At 39.7% G+C, this 23,551-nt stretch overlaps 3 protein-coding genes, 2 long non-coding RNA genes and 1 pseudogene across 10 annotated transcripts in view; 2 read left to right on the top strand and 4 right to left on the bottom strand.

Moving 5' to 3' along the window:
- The window catches only part of LOC146449509 (uncharacterized), a 5,748-nt pseudogene extending 1,033 nt beyond the window's left edge, over nucleotides 1-4,715 (bottom strand). Inside the window, exons 1-3 of the transcript XR_014860690.1 lie at nucleotides 4,640-4,715; nucleotides 1,110-1,909; nucleotides 381-704 (exon numbers count right to left, since the gene is read on the bottom strand). The product of XR_014860690.1 is annotated as an uncharacterized LOC146449509 (transcript). The remainder of the gene's footprint in view (nucleotides 1-380; nucleotides 705-1,109; nucleotides 1,910-4,639) is intronic.
- Nucleotides 1-9,030, bottom strand: part of LOC146449507 (uncharacterized) — a 27,251-nt gene extending 18,221 nt beyond the window's left edge. For both annotated transcript variants that reach the window (XR_014860695.1, XR_014860694.1), the window contains exon 1: nucleotides 8,243-9,030. This is a non-coding gene — a long non-coding RNA (uncharacterized LOC146449507). The remainder of the gene's footprint in view (nucleotides 1-8,242) is intronic.
- LOC146449506 (uncharacterized) overlaps nucleotides 1-18,567 on the top strand; it is a 26,961-nt gene extending 8,394 nt beyond the window's left edge. Inside the window, exons 2-3 of the long non-coding RNA XR_014860696.1 lie at nucleotides 9,029-11,431; nucleotides 18,452-18,567. This is a non-coding gene — a long non-coding RNA (uncharacterized LOC146449506). The remainder of the gene's footprint in view (nucleotides 1-9,028; nucleotides 11,432-18,451) is intronic.
- Nucleotides 1-23,551, bottom strand: part of LOC146449505 (uncharacterized) — a 25,123-nt gene extending 1,572 nt beyond the window's left edge. For 2 of the 3 annotated variants that reach the window (XR_014860691.1, XR_014860692.1), the window contains exons 1-4: nucleotides 23,414-23,551; nucleotides 20,515-21,292; nucleotides 19,332-19,655; nucleotides 17,358-18,715 (exon numbers count right to left, since the gene is read on the bottom strand). Coding sequence is in view for 1 of the 3 variants with exons in the window: in XM_085101849.1 (XP_084957975.1) it covers nucleotides 18,507-18,715; nucleotides 19,332-19,655; nucleotides 20,515-21,292; nucleotides 23,414-23,419 (1,317 nt within the window). In the remaining 2 variants the exon portion in view is untranslated. Of the gene's footprint in view, nucleotides 1-16,882; nucleotides 18,716-19,331; nucleotides 19,656-20,514; nucleotides 21,293-23,413 lie in introns of those variants that run through there. The other variant, XM_085101849.1, reaches the window with a different exon arrangement.
- LOC146449508 (uncharacterized) lies at nucleotides 4,861-7,594 on the top strand. Its single transcript, XM_085101889.1, has 3 exons — nucleotides 4,861-4,972; nucleotides 6,561-6,758; nucleotides 7,575-7,594. The coding sequence occupies exons 1-3, from the start codon at nucleotides 4,861-4,863 to the stop codon at nucleotides 7,592-7,594; spliced, it is 330 nt and encodes a 109-aa protein (XP_084958015.1).
- Nucleotides 11,438-23,551, bottom strand: LOC146449504 (uncharacterized). 2 transcript variants are annotated; one of them, XM_085101848.1, is made up of 4 exons: nucleotides 23,414-23,551; nucleotides 13,676-14,477; nucleotides 12,301-12,621; nucleotides 11,438-11,694 (listed from the first exon to the last, which is right to left on the bottom strand). In XM_085101848.1, the coding sequence occupies exons 1-4, from the start codon at nucleotides 23,417-23,419 to the stop codon at nucleotides 11,486-11,488; spliced, it is 1,338 nt and encodes a 445-aa protein (XP_084957974.1). In that variant the 5' UTR covers nucleotides 23,420-23,551; the 3' UTR covers nucleotides 11,438-11,485. The 2 variants fall into 2 exon arrangements, with proteins under 2 accessions (XP_084957974.1, XP_084957972.1); XM_085101846.1 differs by lacking the exon at nucleotides 23,414-23,551 and adding an exon at nucleotides 16,266-16,463.

Raw genomic sequence — 23,551 nt, 5'->3', positions numbered from 1 at the left:
GGTTCATAGGACAAACAGAGGACCAACAATATTTATACTACTAGAACTGAAATGTCACTATGTCTCATATGCGCAATGGAAAAAATGTGATGGAATATTAATATAAAAGTCTCAACCCCACCCCATCCCCTCCCCAACCAAGGTGAAAATATTGGAAGAAATATATTGCGTGACAAACTGTAATCACAAACGGACAAAACTTGCACCTAACAGCCTTCAACTTGTTCACATATACCCCCCGACATAAAAAATCATAAGTCTAAACAAAACCAACAGTGTTTCACGTTTGCAATGGAAGATTCAAGGTCTGTCAGGATTTGCTTACAAAACGTTTAAAAATTTTGGCGGGAACTGCATTATTTTGACCGCTGCAAAATTACCGTCTGCAGGGTCCGGTGGCACGTGACCACTGATGCTTGTCCCTTCCAGCGCGTTCATCATCTCATCCTCCTCTTTGTTCTTTTGCTGCTGTTTCATAATCTTCACAGCTCGCTCAGCCGTCAGGAGTGCGTAGTGCAAAATATCAAAGGTTATACGTTCTGTTTTCGGATTACGTTTGCTGTTTTCTTTTGTGTAGTTGGTCACGAAGAATGTGTGACTGGGGGAGCTACCGGTAGCTGCTGATGCTTTGTCCAGGGCATTCTTACATGCTTCCTTCGTTTTCAGTTTGTCACGGTGCGTGACCACGGTGATAGGCCCAATTCCTTTTAAGGAAGACAAAAATATCGAAATGAGGGCTGGAAAAGCGTATCCGACTAAGAGAATAGGTACAGGTCCATTTCCAAGTTTCTTTGTTAATTTCAGTTTTTCTTTCGCTATCAAAGCAAATTCAATGGAATTTTTACTCATTCAGTTTTGTATCCTTCTTCTGTTAGCTCCTAAATGCTTAGTCTTAGAACCACTGACTCAGCTTATTGAACTCAGGAAAAACAGTTTACCTCCACCGTCTTCTACTGTGTCGTGTTTGAAAAAAAAATGTAAAAAGGGGAAACACAATATTGTCCTGTCCAGAAATTCGTAAGGAAAACAGACTGAAAATGACCAAAAAACCGGCGACTGCAAAGGAAACTTAAAATTATGAAATCAATACTGATAGAAAGCAACATTACCCTTTCTGCGCAAAACATCTCTGACGGGTTTCAAGTAGTCCTTTAAGGCTCCCTCCCTCAACCGCGGGTCATTTGCCATGACTACAATGATGACACCATGAAGTTTGCTCGCAAACTCGGGACACGGGTGCAGCTCCATCGGCGCAGTATTTACTTGACTCGATTGAGGGCGGGACACATTATCTCCTGGTTGGATTCTCCCTTCCAGAATATTCTGAAACTCCACAACTTCGTTTGCATTGTAGTTAAAGAAGCCACGAGTATCAACCAGGCGGAAGAACATCTCTGGCAGATAGTCTTGGAGGATAATAGTGCCTTCTTGACCTGTGGTGCTGTCAGGCGCCCGTACCTTTCTCTGTTCTTCTCACAGCGCGTTCACATGTGTTGATAAAACAGCTCTTGCCTGATCCAGTTGGCCCGAACACACCAATCCTCAGCTTGGTTACATCATCGATTGCTAAACCCAAGAAGCTATCAAGTCTGGTCTTATTGCCAAACTTGTAGTTGAACAATTCAGCTCGGCGAAGACACAGTTCATTCTCCAGCTGCAAGCGTTTTACTTCCTCTTCTCTTTTCCTTGCTTCTTCTCGCGCTAATTCTCTCTCCCTTTTCTTCCGATATTGTGCCTTTTTTCGCTTTACTTCTTCTAGTTTTTCCTTTGCTATACGCAGTTTTCCTGCCTTCTCTCTTTGTTTCAGCTCATTCTTCAACCGTCTCTGTTCCTTCTGCCGTGCCTCCTCCCTCTCTCTTGCTGTGTTATCCACATACCTGCAGTGCGTTTTCTGCTTTGACTCTCCGCTCTGAAGGACAAACAATTTTGTTAAATTTCTTCCCATAAACATTGCTAAAGCTTTCGCATGGTTCAGTTCTTGGTGTAAGCATGCTTCACCCTCTGACACCCCGGGCAATTGGTGTGGCAAAGTGGACCCTTCTTGGAGTTTGAAACAGTTAAAAATAACACTTACGTGCTTACGTTGAATCGTTCGCCTTTTTCAGTTGAGACACATTTTCCTGCTAAATATACTAAGATTTAAAAATTTCGGTCATTTTGTAAAATGGGCGGTTTAATTTCACCGGTAGATAAACAAATGACAGTGTTAGAGGGAAGCAGTAGACCAAAACATAAAATCCCCTTGAATCCCTTGAGATCGACCGTAAAACCACACAAGACACCAATAGCGCGAAGGAGTTCAAGCGAGCAACGTTTATGTAAAATTTGTTCTTAGTTTTATCGTTAAATAAGAAATGTCACACCCTTGAAAATCCTTGCATTCTCCCTATAAAAGAACAGTTATCATGACGCTCAAATTAGGTGACACCGTGCTACGTTGTTTTGAATAGTAACTGACAAAGCTGTCATGTACTGACGTGTTTCAATTTTTGATAAAGTGTGGTTGGAGTTTCCCTCCAGCGTTTTAACTGATTTAACGTTTGTGTTCAAGTAAAGTAATATTCGCTCTACCTCAGAAGCATTTTCATTTGGTGCAAGAACACGCGTTTTGCTAAAATAAAACGAAGCATTTTTTTAGTCGATGTTAAAAGTTTTCATGCTGGCGATTGTGTCTTGCTGTGGTTTGAGAATAGAACCTCAAATAGAAAAAAAATGCAAATTCCTGGAATTGTGTTCGGAGGAGGAGGTAACAAAAGAAATTGAAACATGCATAACGCTCTGACAGAAAGTGAAAATGTAAATTGAACTTTCCGTCGTGAAAAAAAATCATGCGATGAAGAAATGGTGGAGAAATAAGGCCATCACGTGCAGTTAAGAAAGTCAAGAGCGTTTAACACTCTTGATCAACTAAAAGAAAAGGCTGGGACAATGCACCAGGGTTAATAATTTTTAACAAAATTTCCTGAACTAAGAATGGGTGAACCCGATTACAGCATTCTTGTTCCAGTAAACCCTGACTGAATTGCCCAACCTCTTACTATTATTCTTCAGAATCCTTGAGGGGAAGGGCGGGGGTAGCCATTGACACCAAGGTACATGGTTTTGAGCCTTTTTGTTCTGAAATTGGGTAAGGCTGGTCTTTTCCGAAGTAAATTGAAATTGGAAGGCCTTCACAACTCCCACTCACATGTTGGCTGCTTTCACCTCGGTCTTCGACCAGTTTATCTTCTACCTTGTATAATTGTGATTTGCATGTTCTGAAATAGGGTATCAATTTTAGGGTCTGGTCTTAAAGGGGAAATATCACGCGAATTTGATGTCATTTCAAAAATCAAAAACGGTTTGCCTTTCAACAGAAACAAAACAATAATTGTCTATTTTTGTTATAAATTATCACCCAAGTGCAATACAACTGTCGATTAGTGCCTCTGGCAAAAGACAGAGTAAGTTGGAATGGATTGAAACTTGAAAAATGTTAGGCTAACGTTTTTCAAGTCATTTTTCAAGTTCCTGCATTTATTTATTGTTTCCAAAATGCCCTAGAACAGATCATGATTGGTGCCTTCCACGAAATGAGTTGATTTCTTTCCTCATGTTGTTCTAGAATTATTTTATATCTAAGTGAAGGTATTATTTCACCCCATGACACTTCCTATGAAAGGGAAGATCACATATTTTCAGTGGCCTGAAATAGCCCAAGTGTTTCAACAAGCGTACCACACACCCACCAAAAGTTTCGGAAAATACCCCACTCAACCCCCCCCCCCCCCCCCTTCCCCCTCCCTAGTATCTTACGGGGATAGAAATGCCGGAAGTGGTTACAGAATTGACCAGAAGCTATCTCCGATATGAAAGCCGGAAGTGATTTTCTTTACCACTCCACCCCGGCCTCCTCTCCAACCCTTCTGACCCCAACCATTCTACTCACGAAAGCGAAAGTCCAAAATGAAACCCGGAAGTGACCGGAAAACAAGACATTATCCCATACATTTTTATCAATTTATATATTGCTTGTTTCGCAGGCTTGCCTTAGAATAACGATCATTCCGTTCTTTTGCTTTTTTTCTCCTTCTACTGTTTGAATTATCTCGTTTTTGTAATTTACCCGAGACAACTGAAAGGCTTTTCAGCCGAATGGGATACCATGTTAGATTTTCGTTCCGAGAAAATGAGGAACAATTTTGTTGGTACCGAGCAGTATTTATGAAGAGAAAAAGATTCCGCTTACCAACAAAAGGTCAAGAGATTTGCTCGGGATTAAAACGAGTCTAATAGAACGCATTGAAATGATTTGCTTCAATGTCCACAAACAGATATTTGCTGGTATTATTTCCTCAGATTTGACCCGGCAAGAGCTGAGAGTGTAACAACCCGGTGTATGTCGGTGTGCCGACATTATTTGCCATGTGTGTACGTTGGCAATACACAAAATGTATATATCAAATTTTGGACCTTCCCCATCCAAGATTGAAAAGAAACAAGAAGTATAAATGGTTTTCATATGAAGTAAATTACAACCACACGTATGCATTTGACAAGGAGCTCAAATGCCCCGGAGAGGGAAAAATTACGAATCAGTCAACGACAGACGAATACAGACATATACGATAAACGTAACAAGAAATTTCGAAAGACTTACCCCCATATTTAGGTCTAAACTTGACCGACTTTTTCGTCTTCTTGGTAACAAAAGAATGCCTTGCAATCTGAAAGAGACGCCTTCAAATAGGGAATTTTCCCTTGACTGTTTACTCAGAATTCTGATCACGTACTTTCATTTGCTCAATTGCTGTCAACATTTGTTTTCCATTCGACAACCCATCGTCAGTTAAAGAATAAAAGCTCCAATCACAGATATAGATGGACTTAGCCGTCTTTGTTGTCCATGCACACGAGTCTCGCCTCTCCATCAACGAACAAAACGCTGGCATTGGAAGTGCGAAAATCTACACAGCCTTGCTACAGGCAAATGGTAATAGTAATGGTAATGGTAATGCATTTATATACCGCAATTTCTATTCATATATATACTCAAAACGCGGTTTACATCAGCATATGTCCATAAGCGACCTCATCCTACCCACCCAACCCATGAAATCATGAAACAGCACAAAGACCAGACCAGCACACCAGGAACTCCATGCCCTACGCTTTGCGATTTGCAACGGATGAGAGAAAATCTGCTAGTCGCATTAAGCATATAATTTGGCAACTTGAGTATAATCTTAGGTGGTGCACGTATTGGTATTCTATATAATTTTGCAAAAGGCACACGTACGGCGAGTTCATGCGAAAGTGCATATTTAGATTAAAATGTACATGCCGGAAGCATAAGCGAAAGCGAAAGTCATTTACCCTTCCCCCACCCCTCGGGGCCCCATCCAAATATGATTGTGGATATCATATCGATATCATTAGGGTCCGACAACTCGATGTCTTTGAAGCGAGCCCTCCTGCTTTGCATACTTTGATCAATTCATCAGAAAAAGCACCAAAGGAGAAGCAAACACGAAAACGGTGGTGTGGTGGATGTTATTTTGTCACAAACGTGGCCTGTGTAGCAACTGGTAACTGTACCTAGAAACGAGAATAAAAGAGAATTTTGAACTCACTCGAACTGAAAAGTGTCAGAAGGCGGAAGCAGATGAAAATCAACATGTGAGAGCAAAATAACTTCTTAAGGACGGTGCCTACTAATACCGAAGTATTTTTGTGCGGTTTATGACTATGCGGGAAAAGCAGATCTTAGCAAGGCCTATTGGAATCCAAAAATAAATTTGGGGGTAACCACGCATTTTTCAGAGATAATTAAGCAACAACATCACTAAAAAGCAATGTATGGGATTTTTTCCTAAATTGAAGCTTAATTTTCTCTGAAAAATGCGTGGTTACCCCCAATTTTCTTTTGAGATACCAAAAGCATTTGGTAAGTTCTGCTTTCTTCGTATAGTTTTAAAACGCGCAAAAATATTCCTGTATTAGTAGGCACCACTCATAGGAAACCTGAGTATCTCGCGATGCGCAGAACGTATGCGCAGTAACTATAGTAGGCACCGTCCTAAAGTCTCCAAGCGTCTTTTTTTTTTCAGTTCGCTGTCAGTTTAGTTATTTTTCCACCACCAGACAACTCAGTTATGAAAGCCTGGAACAGGCTGTGTGGTTCTCAGTTTCGCTGATCCATTTACTTGTTCAGTATTTTCACGTGCTACACATTCGAGGAGAGAAGAGCCTCATAAGGCTCCAACCAACGGTACAAAATTGTGGACAGTCTTGTGTGTTATTCGTGTTTGATGCTTCTTCTTGCATGCAAAAATTCAGAGGTAGAAAGTGCTTCTAGTCCTGAAGGATTACGCACAGCAATGACTTAGTGGTGGGCAAACCCGCGATTCCATATCAGCGCGCAATTTCATCTGCCAACATCCCTTCTTGATAACGCAACTTGAAAACCAAGCCTTAAATTGAGTCGTGTTTTGTACATGTCCTTTTCTTAGGATTACATCTTTTTCGCTGTAAATAAAATGAATCATGCATTAATTTCTTTAGTTGGCTTACTCCCACAGAAAATGTCATCATTGTTATCGGCGGGGATGACAACTACAAGGACGAGGACGAGGAATACAAAGAGTCTATTTCACGGTGGGCGAAAAGGAAAGTGTCCTCACAGTTTAGCGAAGAATATATGGATGGACGAAAGAGCTTCATCTTTTCTTGGAGATACTGTTGCCTACAGCTCTTCTTTCACCCTACACTTCTTTCAAGTTCTTTTAATAATAATAATAATAATAATAATAATAATAATAATAATAATAATAATAATAATAATAATAATTTTATGAAAATCTTTATTACAAAATCTCAATTAAAATCCTATTAACAATCAAAATAAAGAATGCCATTATGCAGAAATATTAAGATAATGCAATCGAATTACTAATGACGGCTAAACCAGTGTCAATAATAATAATAATAATAATAATAATAATAATAATAATAATAATAACAACAACAACAACAATAATAATAATATAAATAATATAATCTTTATTAAAAATGACCAACTCTTTTAAAACACAACACTATGCACTCCTAAAAATTATGTACATTTTCAGCAAATGTAAAATTCTCGTATTCAAATTCTTGTGGTATAAGGACATGTTCAACGTGAAGCTTTATAATATTTATAAAAAGAAAATATAGATATATTCAATCTGCGTTGAAAAACAAAGGAAATATTTGCTTCTGAAAGATATCATACACTAAAATAATAATAATAATAATAATAATAATAATAATAATAATAACAATAACAAGAAGCTGTTATTCAGCTTAAACTCGGGCCATATTCCAGAATGCACGCACTAAGTGGTTTTTTATTAGCATCCATACGTTTATCAACTGCACATAATAATAATAGTACTACTAATAATAATATTTATATAGCGCCTTATACAAATATTCTAAGGTGGTTCACAATAACAGAAAAAAAAGAAAATAATAATAGATAAATAAATACTTCTTCCTTTGTTTTATAACAGAAACTTAACCGCGTTTAAGGTTGTTTATTTATGTCCCAGCATATAAAGGCACTGCATGAAATAGTAATAATTATTATGATAGTACCACAACAAAACTGGAAATGATAAACAATAGGTTAAATTAATATTTTTCCCTGATAAGTCAACGAATGAACCAATGAAGTACTTTCCACTGCGGCCATGAAGTTAAATCGTTTGTTTGCTCCCCTACTTCAAATCAAGTTAATCAACATGACAACAATACAGCTGTATAGTGACTTCATAACTTTAAGACGCGTTTACTATGAAGTTACTAAATTCTTACCCAAGAAATTTTTAAGTACATATATTTTGCGTTTTCGTTGAACTTACGATAATGTTAAAAAATAAATTAACGCTTACCTTTCCAATTTAAGCTTATCCAAGTTTTGTTTCAGCCATATGTAAACAGACTACACCTCGTCAGTCGAAACAGCACCAAATTCTTCATTTTCCATTCAACTAAATAAGTCAGATGATAACGAATAAGCCAAAGTACTGTTGGCCATCAAAATGGCGTCCTTGAACTTTATGACCATCGCTGTAGGTTCTAATAAAAAGGCCTTACTTTGAACAAGCAACCCTGCCGCCATTTTGACTTTTTTCTCGCTCCAGTCTCCACTCAGTTTTCAATTGGTAAAGGGTGAGAAGAGGTGGGGGGGGGGGGGGGGAGTCAATGTGACATTTACTAACTGGAGGCAATTTTCACAAAGAGAGGATGATTCAGCACCACAGTGACATGAATTCTGGATCATACTAAATCGCAATTTGTTACAATGGACGCCACAAAACGGAAGACGCAAAACTGACTAAAAGAGGAAAAACAAAACAGTGAAAAGTCTGCTAAGTTGCTTATTTCCTTTCACACTTCACCAGTGACTCACTGAACCGGCTACAAGGGACTTGACGGCGACTCCTGGTAGATCTGAATTGTTTAAGTGCTATATTAGACTTTCCCTCGAGTTAATTAAGCACAGGAATTTTTTCCTCGGGAAGTAAAATAAAGCACGAGGTTGTCAGTGGATGGAGAGGAGCTCAGAACTTCTAAACATCCTGAGACGAAAAATTAGTCTGTGAACAGGCTCCCATGTGAGGCATAGGGAGAGGACGAAAAACGAGCTCGGAGAGGGCCCCCATACCACGCTCCGCTCGCCCGGCTCATAGATTTCAAAAGTCTGTACAGACGGTAAGTCAGTTGGAAGAAATTGAAAAAGCTTGCAATAAGCATAAATAGAGGACGGTGTCTCCTAAAGCAAGGGTATTTTTCACGGTTTATGACTATGCGGGAAAAAGCGCATTTTTCAGAAATAACCGAGGAACTATGATCCTAACTTGAATAGTGGAAATGTTTCAGTTGAAAGTGTTAAATTATCTCTGAAAAATACCGCGCGGTTACCATAAATTTTCTGCTTGGATTCCAATGGCCCTTGCTATGATGTTTAACTTGTATAGTCAAAAAAGCTTTTTATTAGAAGGCACCTTGCCTAAACAAAACCCGAATTTCTGGGAGCATCCAGTCATGCGCAGAATGTAAGCGCACTACACACTAATAACAGAAGGCGCCATTCAAATTTTTTTTCTCCAGCTTAGTAAATGACAGTGACCACCGTACGATTACAGTTTCCAAAAGCTGACCTGTGCCGATCAGCCGCCCTACCCGGCATTCTATTACAAAAGCTCGCGATTCCCAAGCCACCACATGCAGGGATGTGAGATATTATCTGAGTCCGTGCGCGTTTAAACGGTTTCAACATTTGCTTCAACATGCGTTCAACACAGTTGTTGAACCAAATGTGGTGTGCGTTTGAACAGGTCGTTCAACATCGGTTGAAAGTGCAAAAAAATGTTGAGAGCTTGTTGAAAGCATGTTGAAAGTGTGTTGAATCAAACTTAAATTGGTTTAAACTTTCATTTAACAACGCTTCAACATTTCTTTTGTTCTTGAAAAATGTTGAATATCGTTGAAACCGTGTGAACACTCCGTTCATCAAACATTTGCCCCACATCCGTTCAACTTTTGTTGAACAAATGCTGGGCAAATGTTGAAACCGTTTAAACGGGCCGTTAAGATGTTTAAATTCCGATTGAAAAGAAACGTATTTAACTTTATCTAAGGTTGAATTTCAGTTTCATATCCATTTTCACTTGGTATAATAGAGGTCTTGAACATGTATTTTCTAATAATATTAATACAAATATGAAAGTAAAGTATCCATTAGAACATTAATTTTATCGTCTGACTTTAATTTAAACCGTATTTTTATACATACGTTGTACACCTTTAAGATGTTACACGGAACGATTTTTAACGCAACATTAGTTACGGCGCCTAGTAATACCGAAGTATTTTTGTGTCGTTTATGACTATGCGGGAAAAGGAGACCTTAGCAAGGGTTATTGGAATCCAATAAGAAATTTGGGGGTAGCCACGCATTTTTCAGAGATAATTAAGCAATAATATCTCTAAAAAGCGCCAAAATATAAAGCAATGTAGGGGATTTTTTCCTAAATTGAAGCTTAATTATCTCTGAAAAAATGCATGGTTACCACCAATTTTCTGTCGAGATACCAAAAGAACTTGCTAAGTTCTATTTTCTCTGTATAGCATTAAACCGCGCAAGAATATCTCTGTATTAGCAGGCACCACCCATGGAAAACCCAAGTATGTCGAGATGCGCAGAACGTATGCGCAGTAACAATAGTAGGCACCATCCTTAAAACTTGTGAAAACCACGCAACACGATTCGTCCTGACGAAGAGCTAACGCTCGAAACGTCAGCACTCGAATCTCTTTTTATCGACTCTGTTTGTCGACGCGCTACGTTGCGTTAAAAGTCGTCACCTTTTAAGTCCTTGAAAACTAACACTTTTTCTGATTATGTTTGCTCTAAGCCCTAAATACTGCTATTCTACCAAAGAACAAGACCAAATAAACATACTTTCTGATCATATGAATGCTGAAGTTTCCGAGATTTACTCTCCTACACTTAAGGTTACTCCAATGCCTTCTATTTTTGCGAGGGATAATCTTGGCCATAAAAATAATGCTTTGCCTATCTGATGCGTCGTTGTTACCCCCAAACAGAAATATAAACGCTGATACTAACCTGATCAAATTAATTTCAAAGCAAACCTGGTTTAAGATCTTAATGCGGTTTTGGTCCATCATAGGGCCCGTTTCTTGAAAGTTTCGATAACTTACCAGGGGCCCGTTTCTCCAAAGTCCCGACAATTAACGGGCCCAGAAAGCTGTTGTTGTTTATATTCAAGATCGAGGTTTCAATAGTTTTGCAGATAATATGATAAAACTATCAGTTGACAAAACAAAATGGACTGATTTGTTAGCTAGGACCCGCGCTTTCGTTCTTTAGATTTTGATTTGAATATTTGATTTCGGGCCCAAAAAGTTACCGAGACTTTCAAGAAACGGGACCCAGGCACGAAAAGTTTTCAACAGAAAATCAATAGTTCAGCTTATTTTAAAAGCTAAAAAATTAAGAACTGTACCATTCTCTCAAACATATTGAGCAAATTGAACTAGTAATTGCAACTAATCGATGGAAAACAGACCTGAAAAGAAAGGTTATTGGGCAAGGTAAAGCTATTGGGACTTTGAAGAAATGGATTCCGAACATCTCTGTTTGCTACTATCTTTGCAAAAAGTAATTGCGCTTTGAGAAGGCTTATAAACAACTACGACAAGACTACATTTATAGCTATCGTTACTTAAAAAATTCTTCAAAAACAAAATTTTAAGGAAATAAGTTCAAATCATGAACCCCATAAACACACTTAATGAAAAACTGAAAAACAGTTTCACTCAAAGTTGCTGCACCCGTTGAAAGTGGTGCTTAAAACCTATAAACTATCACCTTCAGGTGTCCTGTACATGCAAATTCTTGTTTAATGTAGGAGTCGCTCCCTTGGCTTTCTCAAGCGATCATACCCCGGTTTCTCAGCTCCTTCTCGACCATTTTCTTCATTCCCAAGGAAAAGTGAGCCTGCGCATCTCCCCAGCACATAGCCAGCAGCCTTACACTGGTGACGTCATCCTCAGACAGCTTCTTTACAACAACCTTCACACTGTTGCTGCTCCATTGATACTCCTTTTGTAAAAAGCGGAGAAAAACTTCCACAGAAGCTAGGAAACAGAATTAAACCCGGAATTGAGGATCTGAGCGATTTTTTGCTTCAAGACAACGATTTTTACAACCTATCATATGACAATATATCTGAGAATGATGTATTATTCAGCGAATGACACAGGCATACTCGGAAAAAAGGAAATCTGAGTGCTCCTATCAGGAGTGGAACATAAGACCTTCAGATTACTAGTTCGGATGCTCTACCACTGAGCTACAGGAGACTCGTGGGAGCTAAGGCCATTAAACTAGGTTCGTGGGACAAACATCCTGCATACTGCTAGGATTGGAATGCCAATATATCGCATATGCGTAATGGAAAAAATGTGATGGAATATTTATATAACAGTCTCAACCCCACCCCATCCCCTCCCCAACAAAGGTGAAACTATTCGAAGAAATGTATTGCGTGACAAACTGTAATCACAAACGGACAAAACTTGCACCTAACAGCCTTGAACTTGTTCACGGATACTCGACATAAAAATCATAAGTTTAAACAAAACCACTTGTGTTTTACGTTTGCAATGGAAGATTTAAGGTCTGTCAGGATTTGCTTACAAATTTTTGGGAGAACTGCATTATTTTAACCGCTGTAAAATTACCGTCTGCAGAGTCCGGTGGCACGTGACCACTGATGCTTGTCCCTTCCAGCGCGTGCATCATCTCATCCTCCTCTTTGTTCTTTTGTTGCTGTTTCATGATCTTCACAGCTCGCTCAGCCGTCAGGAGTGCGTAGTGCAGAATATCGAAGGTCATGCGTTCTGTTTCCGGACTACGCTCGCTGTTTTTTTTAGTATAGTTGGTCACGAAGAATGTGTGACTGGGCGAGCTACCGGTAGCTGCTGATGCTTCAAATAGGGCGTTCTCACACTCCTCCTCCTTCAGTTTGTCACGGTGTGTCACAACGGTGATAGGCCAAATTCCTTTTAAGGAAGACAAAATATTCAAATGAAGGCTGGAAATGCGCATCTGAGTAAGAGAATAGATACAGGTCCATTTCCAAGTTACTTTGTTAATTTAAGATTTTCTTTCGCTATCAAGCAAATTTAATGGAATTTTTACTGTTTGTGTTTTTGTATCCTTCTTCTGTTAGCTCCTAAATGCTTCGTTTTAGAACGCAGAAAGAACGCACTTCTAATTGTGTTTGGAGTCGAGATTGTACGGGACAATGAATGGATCTTGGGACGCGAATCTGGCACCCCCCGCACATTTTGCAGGGGCGGATGACATCATCGCCAACTTGGAAAACGAGAGATAACCTAAGTTCGAGATCATCGAAAGCACAGCCAAATCTTTGATTATTACTAGTTTAGAAATATTACACCGTTTCTTTCAGATTCAGCTAAAGCCGTTATGGTGGAGAAGGACAAAACGCCCCGCTTCTGATGTAGATGATCTGATGCATCTCCTTCCCCTTCCCTCCCCTCCCCCTCCCCAAGGAAACGACTCCATGCCACGCAGGCTAACACAAAAATTTCTTATAGAAAATTAACTCCTGCTATAACTGATACTTCGAGGAACAAGAATTGTTTTCTGTAAAAAAATCATAACATGTAGTCGCGAGAGTTACTTGCAAAGAATTGTTCAGTTCATCGGGACGTCAACTCTGAAAGGTAATAAATCGGAGGTGTTCACTACTCCGGAGTTGAATGCAACATCTGAAATGGAAAATGGTCGCTTTTTAATTTTATCAAGATTTGGCAAATGCCAATTCTCTTCTACACTCATAAAGCTATCTCGAGTGTTTTATACACCACTGACTCATGCAAAACTGAGTTTTAGATCGTTGAACTCAGGAAAAACGGTTCATTTGTCTTCCACCGTCTTCAACTGTGTCGTGTTTGAGAGAAAAAAAAAATCACAATAGTGTCCTGTCCAGAAATTTGTAAGGAAAACAGACTGTAAATGACCAAAAAACCGGCGTCTGCAAAGGAAACTTAAAATTATGAAATCAATACTGATAGAAAGCAACATTACCCTTTTTGCGCAAAACATCTCTGACGGGTTTCAAGTAGTCCTTTAAGGATCCCTCACTCAACAACCGCGGGTCATTTGCCTTGACTACAATAATGACACCATGAAGTTTGCTGGCAAACTCGGGACACGGGTGTAGCTCCATCGACGCAGTATTTTCTTGACCCTTTTTAGGGCGGTTCACATTATCTCCTGGTTGGATCCTCCCTTCCAGAATATTCTGAAACTCTACAACCTCGTTTGCGTTGAACTTAAAGAAGCCACGAGTATCAACCAGGCGAAAGAACATCTCTGGCAGATAGTCTTGGAGGGTAATGGTGCCTTCTTCACCTGTGGTGCTGTCAGGCGCCGATCCTTTCTCTGTTCTTCTCACAGCGCGTTCACACGTGTTGATAAAACAGCTCTTGCCTGATCCAGTTGGTCCGAACACACCAATCCTCAGCTGGGTTACGTCATCGATTGCCAGGCCCCTGAAGCTATCAAGTCTGGTCTTATTGCCAAACTTGTAGTTGAACAATTCAGCTCGGCGAAGACATAGTTCATTCTCCAGCTGTAAGCGTTTTACCTCCTCCGCTCGTTTCCTTGCTTCTTCTTGTGCTATTTCTCTCTTCCTTTGCTCCCGATATTGCGCCTTCCTTCGGTTTTCTTCTTCTTGTTTTTCCATTGCTATACGCAGTTGTTCTGCCTTCTGTATTTGTTCCCGTTCATTCGCCAGCCTTGTCTCTTCCCTCTGCCGTGCTGCTTCCCTCTCTCTTGCCGTGTTATCCACATACGTGCAGTGTGTCTGATGCTTCGACTCTCCGCCCTGAAGGAGAAACAGTCTTTTTTTTTTGTTTCTTCCCAAAACATGACAAGAACTAATGCGTGGTTCAATTCTTGGTGTAGGCATTCCCCACCCTCTCCCCTTGGGAATCGCCGGAACAAAGTCGCCCTTTCTGGTAGTTTTTCCTATTGTTACTCTGGCCCTGAAGAGGACTAGTTGTACTAGCTGACTTGCCCAAATAAATAAGCCCTTTGTCGTTGCGTCAGCCCTGCAATCAGTTTGGCTTAAAATAACTCCTGAGTGCTTATGTTATACTAATCGTCCGCTTACTTCAGCTCAGACACATTTTAAATGCTGCTGGCTGATTAATATACTACATGGAGGGTTGGAAATTTCGGTCATTTTGTCACGGGCAGATTAATTTCACCGGATTATAAACAACTGACAGTGTTTAATAGAAGAAGGAACAATAGAGCTAAAATTAAAACTCGCTTGAAATCAACCGAAAACCACACAAGACACAAATAGACGATGCATTTTTTTAGCCGATGTTTAAAAAGAGTTTTAAGGATGGTGCATTCTCTCTTTCAGTGGGTTTTGAATAGAGCCTCGACACTTTCCGTTCTGCATAAAAATCATGCGGTAAAGAAATAGTGGTGTTAAGTGGTAATGCCATCACGTGCAGTTTAGAAAGTCAAGAGTGTGTCACGCTCTTGATCAACTAATAGAAAAGGCTAAGAACATGCACCATGGTTAATAATTTTTAAAAAAAATTCCTAAGCTAAGCCCTAACGAAACCTGATAGACCCTTTTCACTCGGCAGCCATATTGAGTCTCGGGGAAATAAATTAAAGGGTTTGATTGCGCGCACAAACGCACCGAGTCCCCCCCTCCCCCGCTCCCCACTAAGCTTAGTCACGATTTAGGAAATGCCAGAAATACCCGAAGTTGTTACCAACTGTGAAAGGGAAAGGTTAACTCTTGAAGTGAAACTAATTCCATTCTCCTGGCCCGTTCCCCAGAATTGCGTAAAAAAGGAAAGGACAAAGTGAAAGCCGGAAGTGATTCCCTTCACCACCCCACCCCTCTCCCCCAAGTTAAAAAACCTTCTGACCCCACCCATTCTACTCACAAAAGCGAAAGTCCAAAATGAAACCCGGAAGTGACCGGAAATTAAGTCGCCATACATTTCGTCAACGTATATACTCTGCTTGTTTCGGAGACTTGCCACAGAAGAATGATCATTCCTTTCCTTTCTACTACATTAATTACATTTTTTTTGCAATATACCCGAGACAACTAAAAAGCTTTTCAGCCGAAAGAGATACCATGTTCGATTTTTCGTTCCGAGAAAATGAGGAACAATTTGTTGATACCGAGCAGTATTTATGAAAAGGAAAAAATTCAGTTTACCAACAAAAAGTCAAGAGATTTGCTCAGGATTAAAACGAGTCTAATAGAACACATTGAAATGATTTTCTGCAATGTCCATAAACAGATATTTGCTGGTATTATTTCCTCGGATTTGACCTGGCAAGAACTGAGAATGTAACAACCCGGTGTGTGTCGGTGTGCCGACATTGTTAGCCAAGTGTGTATACGTTGACAATACACAAAATGTATAGCTAATTTTGGACCTTCCCCATTTAACATTGAAAAGAAACAAGAAGTGCAAATGGTTTTCATATAAAGTGAATTACAAGCACACGTATACATTTGACAAGGAGCTCAAATGCCCCGGAGAGGGCTAGGGAGAAATTACTGATCAGTTAACAACAGACGAATAGAAACATATACGATAAACGTAACAAGAAATTTCGAAAGACTTACCCCCATATTTTAGCCTTTACTTGACCGACTTTGTCTTCTTCTCGGTAACAAAAGACTGCCTTGCAATCTCAAAGAGACGCCTTCAAAAATGCAAATAGGGAAATTTCCCCCACAGTGACCTTTCCGTTTTCTCAGAATTCTGATCACGTGCTTTCATTGACTGTCAACATTTGTTTTCCAATCGACAACCCATCGTCAGTTAGAGCTCCGATCACCGTCATTTTTTTTTTTTTTTTTTGTGGTTTCTATATTCTACTTCATCTTTTAAGAGATTGCTTCAAATTTGCACTTAAGTTTGATGAGCATTGCCTTTGGCGTTGTCACGTTGTCACTTTAGCATTGCGTGACTATTTCGTAAACCGACCACTTATGATGTAAATTGAGAGACTTTCTGGGAAAAATGCGTACTTGTTGATTAGGACAAAAGGTGTGCCGAATTGTAGTCGGTCCGTTTAAAAGGCCTTAAGATGTTTAAATTCTGATTGAAAAACACGTATTTAACTTTTTCCAAGGTTGAATTTCGGTTTCATATCCAGTTTCACTTGGTATAATAGAGCTCTTGAATACGTATTTTCCTGATTTTCTAATAATATCATAATAAATGTCAAAGTAAAGTATCCATTAGAACATTAATTTAATTGTCTCCCTTTAATTTTAAACCGCATTTTTATACATATGTTGTGCACCTTTAAGATGTTACAAATAACGATTTTTAACGCAACATTAGTTACCTTGAAACTTGAGAAACCACGCAACGCGATTCTTCCTGATGAAGGGCTAACGATTGAAACGTCAGCACTCGAATCTCTTTTTATCGACTCTGTTTGTCGACGCGCTACGTTGCGTTAAAAGTGTTTACCTTTTGCTTAAAAACTAACACTTTTTCTGATGATGTTTGCTCTAAGCCCTAAATACTGCTATTCTACCAAAGAACAAGACGAAATAAACATACTTTCTGATCATATGAATGCTGAAGTTTCCGTGAGTTACTCTACTACACTTAAGGTTACTCCAATGCTCTCTGTTTTTGCGGAGGATAATCTTGATGCCTCGTTGTTGCCCCCAAACAGAAATATAAACGCTGACACTAACCTGATCAAATTAGTTTCAAAGCAACCTGGTTTAAAGGGGAAGTATCATGGGGTTTTTGATATCTTTTGTTAAAAATGATGAAATAAGACCTTCAATCACCTGCCAAATAATTCTTGAATGACGAGAGGAACGAAATCAACTCAATTCTTAAAAGAAACAACTTGTGATCTGTTCTAGCGCATATTGGAAACAAAAATGCGACAACTTGAAAAACATTAGCCTAATATTTTTCAAGTTTCAATCCAAACCGGCCTACTCTGTCTCTGGCCAGAGGCACTAATCGATAGTTTTGTTGCATTGGGGTGATAATTTTTAACAAACTTGACAATTATTTCGTTGTTTCTGCTGACAGTCAAACATTTTTGGGTTTTGAAATAACAGCAAATTTTCGTGATACTTCCCCTTTAAGATCTTAATGCGGTTTTGTTCCATCATGAGGCCCGTTTCTGGAAGTCCCGATAATTAACTGGCCCAGAAAAATGTAGGTTTCAATAGTTTTGCAGGTAATATGATAAAACTATCAGTTAACAAAACAAAATGGACTGGTTTGTTAGCTAGGACCCACGCTTTTAGTTTTTAGATTTTGATTTGAATATTTGATTTCGGGGCCGAAAAGTTACCGAGACTTTTGAGAAACGGGACCCAGGCCCGAAAAGTTCTCAACAGGAAATCAATACTTCAGCTAATTTTAAAAGCTAAAAATTAAGAACTTTACCATTATCCCAAACATATTGAGCAAATTGAACTAGTAATCGCCACTGATCGATGGAAAACAGACCTGAAAAGAAAGGTTATTGGGCCAGGTAAAGCTATTGGGACTTTGAAGAAATGGATTCCGAACATCTCTGTTTGCTATCTTTGCATAAAATTAATTGCGCTTAAAAGGCATTTGAGAAGGCTTATAAACAACTATGGCAAGACTACATTTCTAGTTATTGTTACTTAAAAATTTTTCAAAAACAAAAATTTTAAGTAAATAAGTTCAAATTGAACCCCAAAACAAAACTTCAAATGAATAAAAAAACAGTTTCGCTCAAAGTTGCTGCACCCGTTGAAAGTGGTGGTGCTTAAAGCCTACAAACTATCACCTTCAGGTGTCCTGTGCATGCAAATTCTTGTTTAATCTAGGACTCGTTCCCCTTGGCTTTCTTAAGCGATCATACCCCGGTTTCTAAGCTCCTTCTCGACCATTTTTTTCATTCCAAACGAAAAGTGAGACTGCACATCTCCCCAGCATTCAGCCAGCAGGCTAACACTCGTGACGTCATCCTCAGACAGCTTCTTCACAACAACCTTCACGCTATTGCTGCTCCATTGATATTCCTTTTGTAAAAAGCGGAGAAAAACTTCCACAGAAGCTAGGGGAAAAAATGGCGGAATTAAAGATCTGAGTGATTTTTTGCTTCAAGACAACGATTTTCACAACAAATCATTTAACAATACATCATGAGAATGATGTGTTATTCAGTGAATGACACAGACATACTCCAAAAAAGGAAATCCGAGTGCTCCAATCGGGAGTCGAACCAAAGACCTTCCGATTACTAGTTTGGATGCTCTACCACTGAGCTACAGGAGACTCGGGGGAGCTAAGGCCATTAAACTAGGTTCATGGGACAAACATCCTGCATACTGCTAGGATTAAAATGTCAATATGTCGCATATGCGCGATGGAAAAAATGTGATGGAATTTTTATATAACAGTCTCAACCCCACCCCATCCCCTCCCCAATCAAGGTGAAAATATTCGAAGAAATATATTGCGTGACAAACTGTAATCACAAACGGACAAAACTTGCAACTATCAGCCTTGAACGTGTTCACGGATACTCGACATAAAAATCATAAGTTTAAACAAAACCACTTGTGTTTTACGTTTGCAATGGAAGATTCAACTGAGGTCTGTCAGGATTTGCTTACAAACGTTTAAATATTTTGGCCGGAACTGCATTATTTTAACCGCTGTAAAATTACCGTCTGCAGAGTCCGGAGGCACGTGACCACTGATACTTGTCCCTTCCAGTGCGTGCATCATCTCATCCTCCTCTTTGTTCTTTTGTTGCTGTTTCATAATCTTCACAGCTCGCTCAGCCGTCAGTAGTGCGTAGTGCAGAATATCGAAGGTCATGCGTTCTGTCTCCGGATTACGTTCCTTGTTTTCTCTTGTGTAGTTGCTCATGAAGAATGTGTGACTGGGTGAGCTACCGGTAGCTGCTGATGCTTCAAACAGGGCGTTCTCACACTCCTCCTCCGTTTTCAGTCTGTCACGGTGCGTCACAACGGTGATGGGCCCAATTCCTTTTAAGGAAGACAAATATATCGAAATGAAGGTAGGAAACACGCATCTGACTAAGAGAATAGATACAGGTTCATTTCCAAGTTTCTTTGTTAATATGTATTTCTTTTGGCTGTTAATTTGGTTGTATTGTTTCTATTCCCATTAGGGGTTTCATGCGCCTTTATAAACCACTCCTTGCGCATATCACACCACTTGACGCCGACCAGTTTTTCTCGAGGCTAATTTTTTCCGTATATAGTTGTTACTAGTTATCATTTAGAGTAAAGTTCTAGCCTTGTCTAGACATTTTTTCTATATCCTACTTCGAAAATGTTTCGCTGAGTTGTACTTTTTGTTATTGTACTGTTCAGCATTTATATTTTGTTTTGTAATTGTATATTTTATATGGACTGTGTTTTGTCTTTGCTTGTATCTTGGCACTGTACTATTGTAATAGACGATAATTACTGGCGGCTCCCTCCACTACTGTTGTGTTCATTACTCATTCCACTTACATTAGAAATGATTTCTATTCGGCTGAGCGTAGCGATAGAGAATAGAATTAAGATTTTATTTCGCTATCAAAGCAAATTCAATGGAATTTTTACTATTGGTGTTTTTGTATCCTTCTTCTGTTAGCTCCTTAATGCTTCGTTTTCGAATGCAGAAAGAACGCACTCCTAATTGCGTTCTGAGTCGAGATTGTACGGGACAATGAATGGATCTTGGGACACGTATCTGGCATCCTCCGCAGATTTTGCAACATCATCACCAACTTGGCAAACGAGAGAGAACCTGAGACTGTAAATGACCAAAAACCCGGCGTCTGCAAAGGAAACTTAAAATTATGAAATCAATACTGATAGAAAGCAACATTACCCTTTCTGCGCAAAACATCTCTGACGGGTTTCAAGTAGTCCTTTAAGGCTCCCTCCCTCAACCGCGGGTCATTTGCCATGACTACAATGATGATCCCATGAAGTTTGGTCGCAAACTCGGGACACGGGTGCAGCTCCATCGACGCAGTATTTTCTTGACCCTCTTTAGGGCGGTTCACATTATCTCCTGGTTGGATCCTCCCCTCCAGGATATTCTGAAACTCCACAACCTCGTTTGCGTTGTAGTTAAAGAAGCCACGAGTATCAACAAGGTGGAAGAACATCTCTGTCAGATAGTCTTGGAGGGTAATGGTGCCTTCTTGTCCTGTTGTGCTGTCAGGCGCCGTACCTTTCTTTGTTTTTCTCACAGCGCGTTCACACGTGTTGATAAAACAGCTCTTGCCTGATCCAGTAGGTCCGAACACGCCAATCCTCAACTGGGTTACATCATCGATTGCCAGGCCCCTGAAGCTATCAAGTCTGGTCTTATTGCCAAACTTGTAGTTGAACAATTCAGCTCGGCGAAGACACAATTCATTCTCCAGCTGCAAGCGTTTTACTTCTTCTTGTTCTATTTCTCTCTCCCTTTGCTCCCGATATTGTGCCTTTCTTAGCTCTTCTTCTTGTAGTTTTGCCTTTGCTATACGTAGTTTTTCTTCCTCCTCTTTTTTTTTCCGTTCATTCTCCAGCCGTCTCTCTTCCCTCTGCCGTGCCTCTTCTCTCTCTCTTGCCGTGTTATCCACATACGTGTAGTGTGTCTCATGCTTCGACTCTCCACTCTAAAGGAGAAACAATCTTTTTTTTCATTCCTTCCCATAAACATGGCAAGATCTAATGCATGGTTCAATTCTTGGTGTAGGCATTCCCCACCCTCTCTCCCGGGCATTATCACCGGGACAAAGTCGACCTTTCTGGTAGTTTTTCACATTGTAACTCTGGCCCTGAAGAAGACTAGTTGTACTAGTTGAAATATTGGCCCAAATAAATAAGCCCTTTTCCGTAGTGTCAGCCCTACAATCAGTTTGGTTTAAAATAACTCCTTAGTGCTTATGTTTTACTAATCGTTCGCTTACTTCAGCTCAGACGCATTTTAAATGCTGTTGGTTGAAAATTTCGGTCATTTTGTCACGGGCAGATTAATTCCACCGGAAGATAAACAACTGGCAATGTTAGAGGAAAAAACAATGGAGCTAAAATTAAAACTAACTTGAATCACTTAAAATCGATCGAAAAACCACACAAGACACGATGCATTCTTTTAATCGATGTTTTAAAAGAGTTTTAAGAATGGGGGTTGTGAATAGAACCTCAAGTAGAAAAAAAATACAAATTCCTGGAATTATGTTCGGAGGAGGAAGTAACAATAGAAGTTAACACATGCATAACGCTTCGACAGAAAGTGAAAATGTAAATTGAAACTTTCCGTCGTGCATGAAAATCATGTGCTAAAGAAATAGTGGTGTAAACTGGTAATGTAATCACGTGCAGTTTAGAAAGACAAGAGCGTGTAACACTCTTGATAAACTAAAAGAAAAGGCTGGCACTATGCACCATGGTTAAGAATTTTGAACAAAATTTCCTGAACTAAGCCCCAGTGAACCTGATTACAGCGTTCCTGTTCCAGTAAAGCCTGACCGGTTGGCCTAATAATTACTATAATTCTTCAGAATCCTCAGAGAGCCGGGGAAGGGGGGGGGGGGGGGGGGGTTGAGCCTTTTTGTTCTGAAATTGGGTAAGGCTGGTCTGCACTGGGTTATGATTTTCCAAAATAAAATTGAAATTGGAAGGCCTACCCCGGCAACTCCTACTCACATGTTGGCTGCTTCCGCCTCGGTCTTCGATCAATTTATCAACTTGTATAATTGTAGCAAGTTAACATGGTGAATTGGAGCAGGAGCTGTTTGGAGGAATTGCATGTTCTGAAATAGGATATCATTTGCCACAAACCTACCGAATCCCCCCCCCCCGGCCTCCACCGAGTTTAGTTACGATTTCGAAAGTGCCAGAAATACGCGAAGTTGTTACGAACCGTGAAAGTGAAATTAAAGGTAACTCTTGAAGCGAAACTTGAGCCCAGAAGTGAACGGAAGCTATGTCCATTCTCCTGGCCTGTTTCCCGGAAAATGAAAGGACAAAGTGAAAGCCGGAAGTGATTTCCTTTACCATCCCACCCCTCTCCTCCAACCTGAAAAAGCGAAAGTCAAAAATGAAACCCGGAAGTGACCGGAAATAAAGTCATTTTGCCATACATTTAATCAACTTATATACTCCGCTTGTTTCGGAGGCTTGCCACAGAGGAACGATCATTCCTTTGCTTTCTACTGCATGAATTACATCTTCTTTGCAACATACCCGAGGCAACTGAAGGGCTTTTCAGGCGAAGAGATACTATGTTAGATTTTTCGTTCCGAGAAAATGAGGAACAATTTTGTTGGTACCGAGCAGTATTTATGAAGAGGAAAAGATTCAGTTTACCAACAAAAAGTCAAGAGATTTGCTCGGGATTAAAAGTAGTCTAAAATAACACATTGAAATTATTTGCTTCAATGTCCATAAACATATTTGCTGGTATTATTTCCTCCGATTTGAACCGGCAAGAACTGAGAATGTAACAACCAAGTGTATGTCGCTGTGCCGACATTGATAGCCGAGTTTGTGTACGTTGACAATACTGCGCAAAATATATATCTAATTTTGGACTTTCCCCATCCAAGATTGAAAGGAAACAAGACGTTCAATGGTAAATGGTTTTTATAAGAAGGGAATTACAAGCTAGCGGCACACCTATGCATTTGACAAGGATTTCAAAAGCCCCAGACCGGGAGAAATTACTGATAAGTCAACAACAGACGAATAGGAACATATACGATAAACATAAAAAGAAATTTCGAAAGACTTACCCCCATATTTAAGCCTAAACTTGACCGACTTTGTCCTCTTCTCGGTAACAAAAGACTGCCTTGCAATCTGAAAGAGACCCCTTCAAATAGCGAATTTTCCCATGCGGACCTTATGTTTTCTCAGAATTCTGATCACGT

This window comes from Pavona decussata, unplaced genomic scaffold (assembly GCF_977016875.1).
Source record: "Pavona decussata unplaced genomic scaffold, jaPavDecu1.1 SCAFFOLD_602, whole genome shotgun sequence".
Lineage (NCBI taxonomy): Eukaryota > Metazoa > Cnidaria > Anthozoa > Scleractinia > Agariciidae > Pavona > Pavona decussata.
The sequence above is the reverse complement of the archived record's forward strand: the minus strand, read 5'-3'. Positions and strand labels throughout refer to the sequence as shown.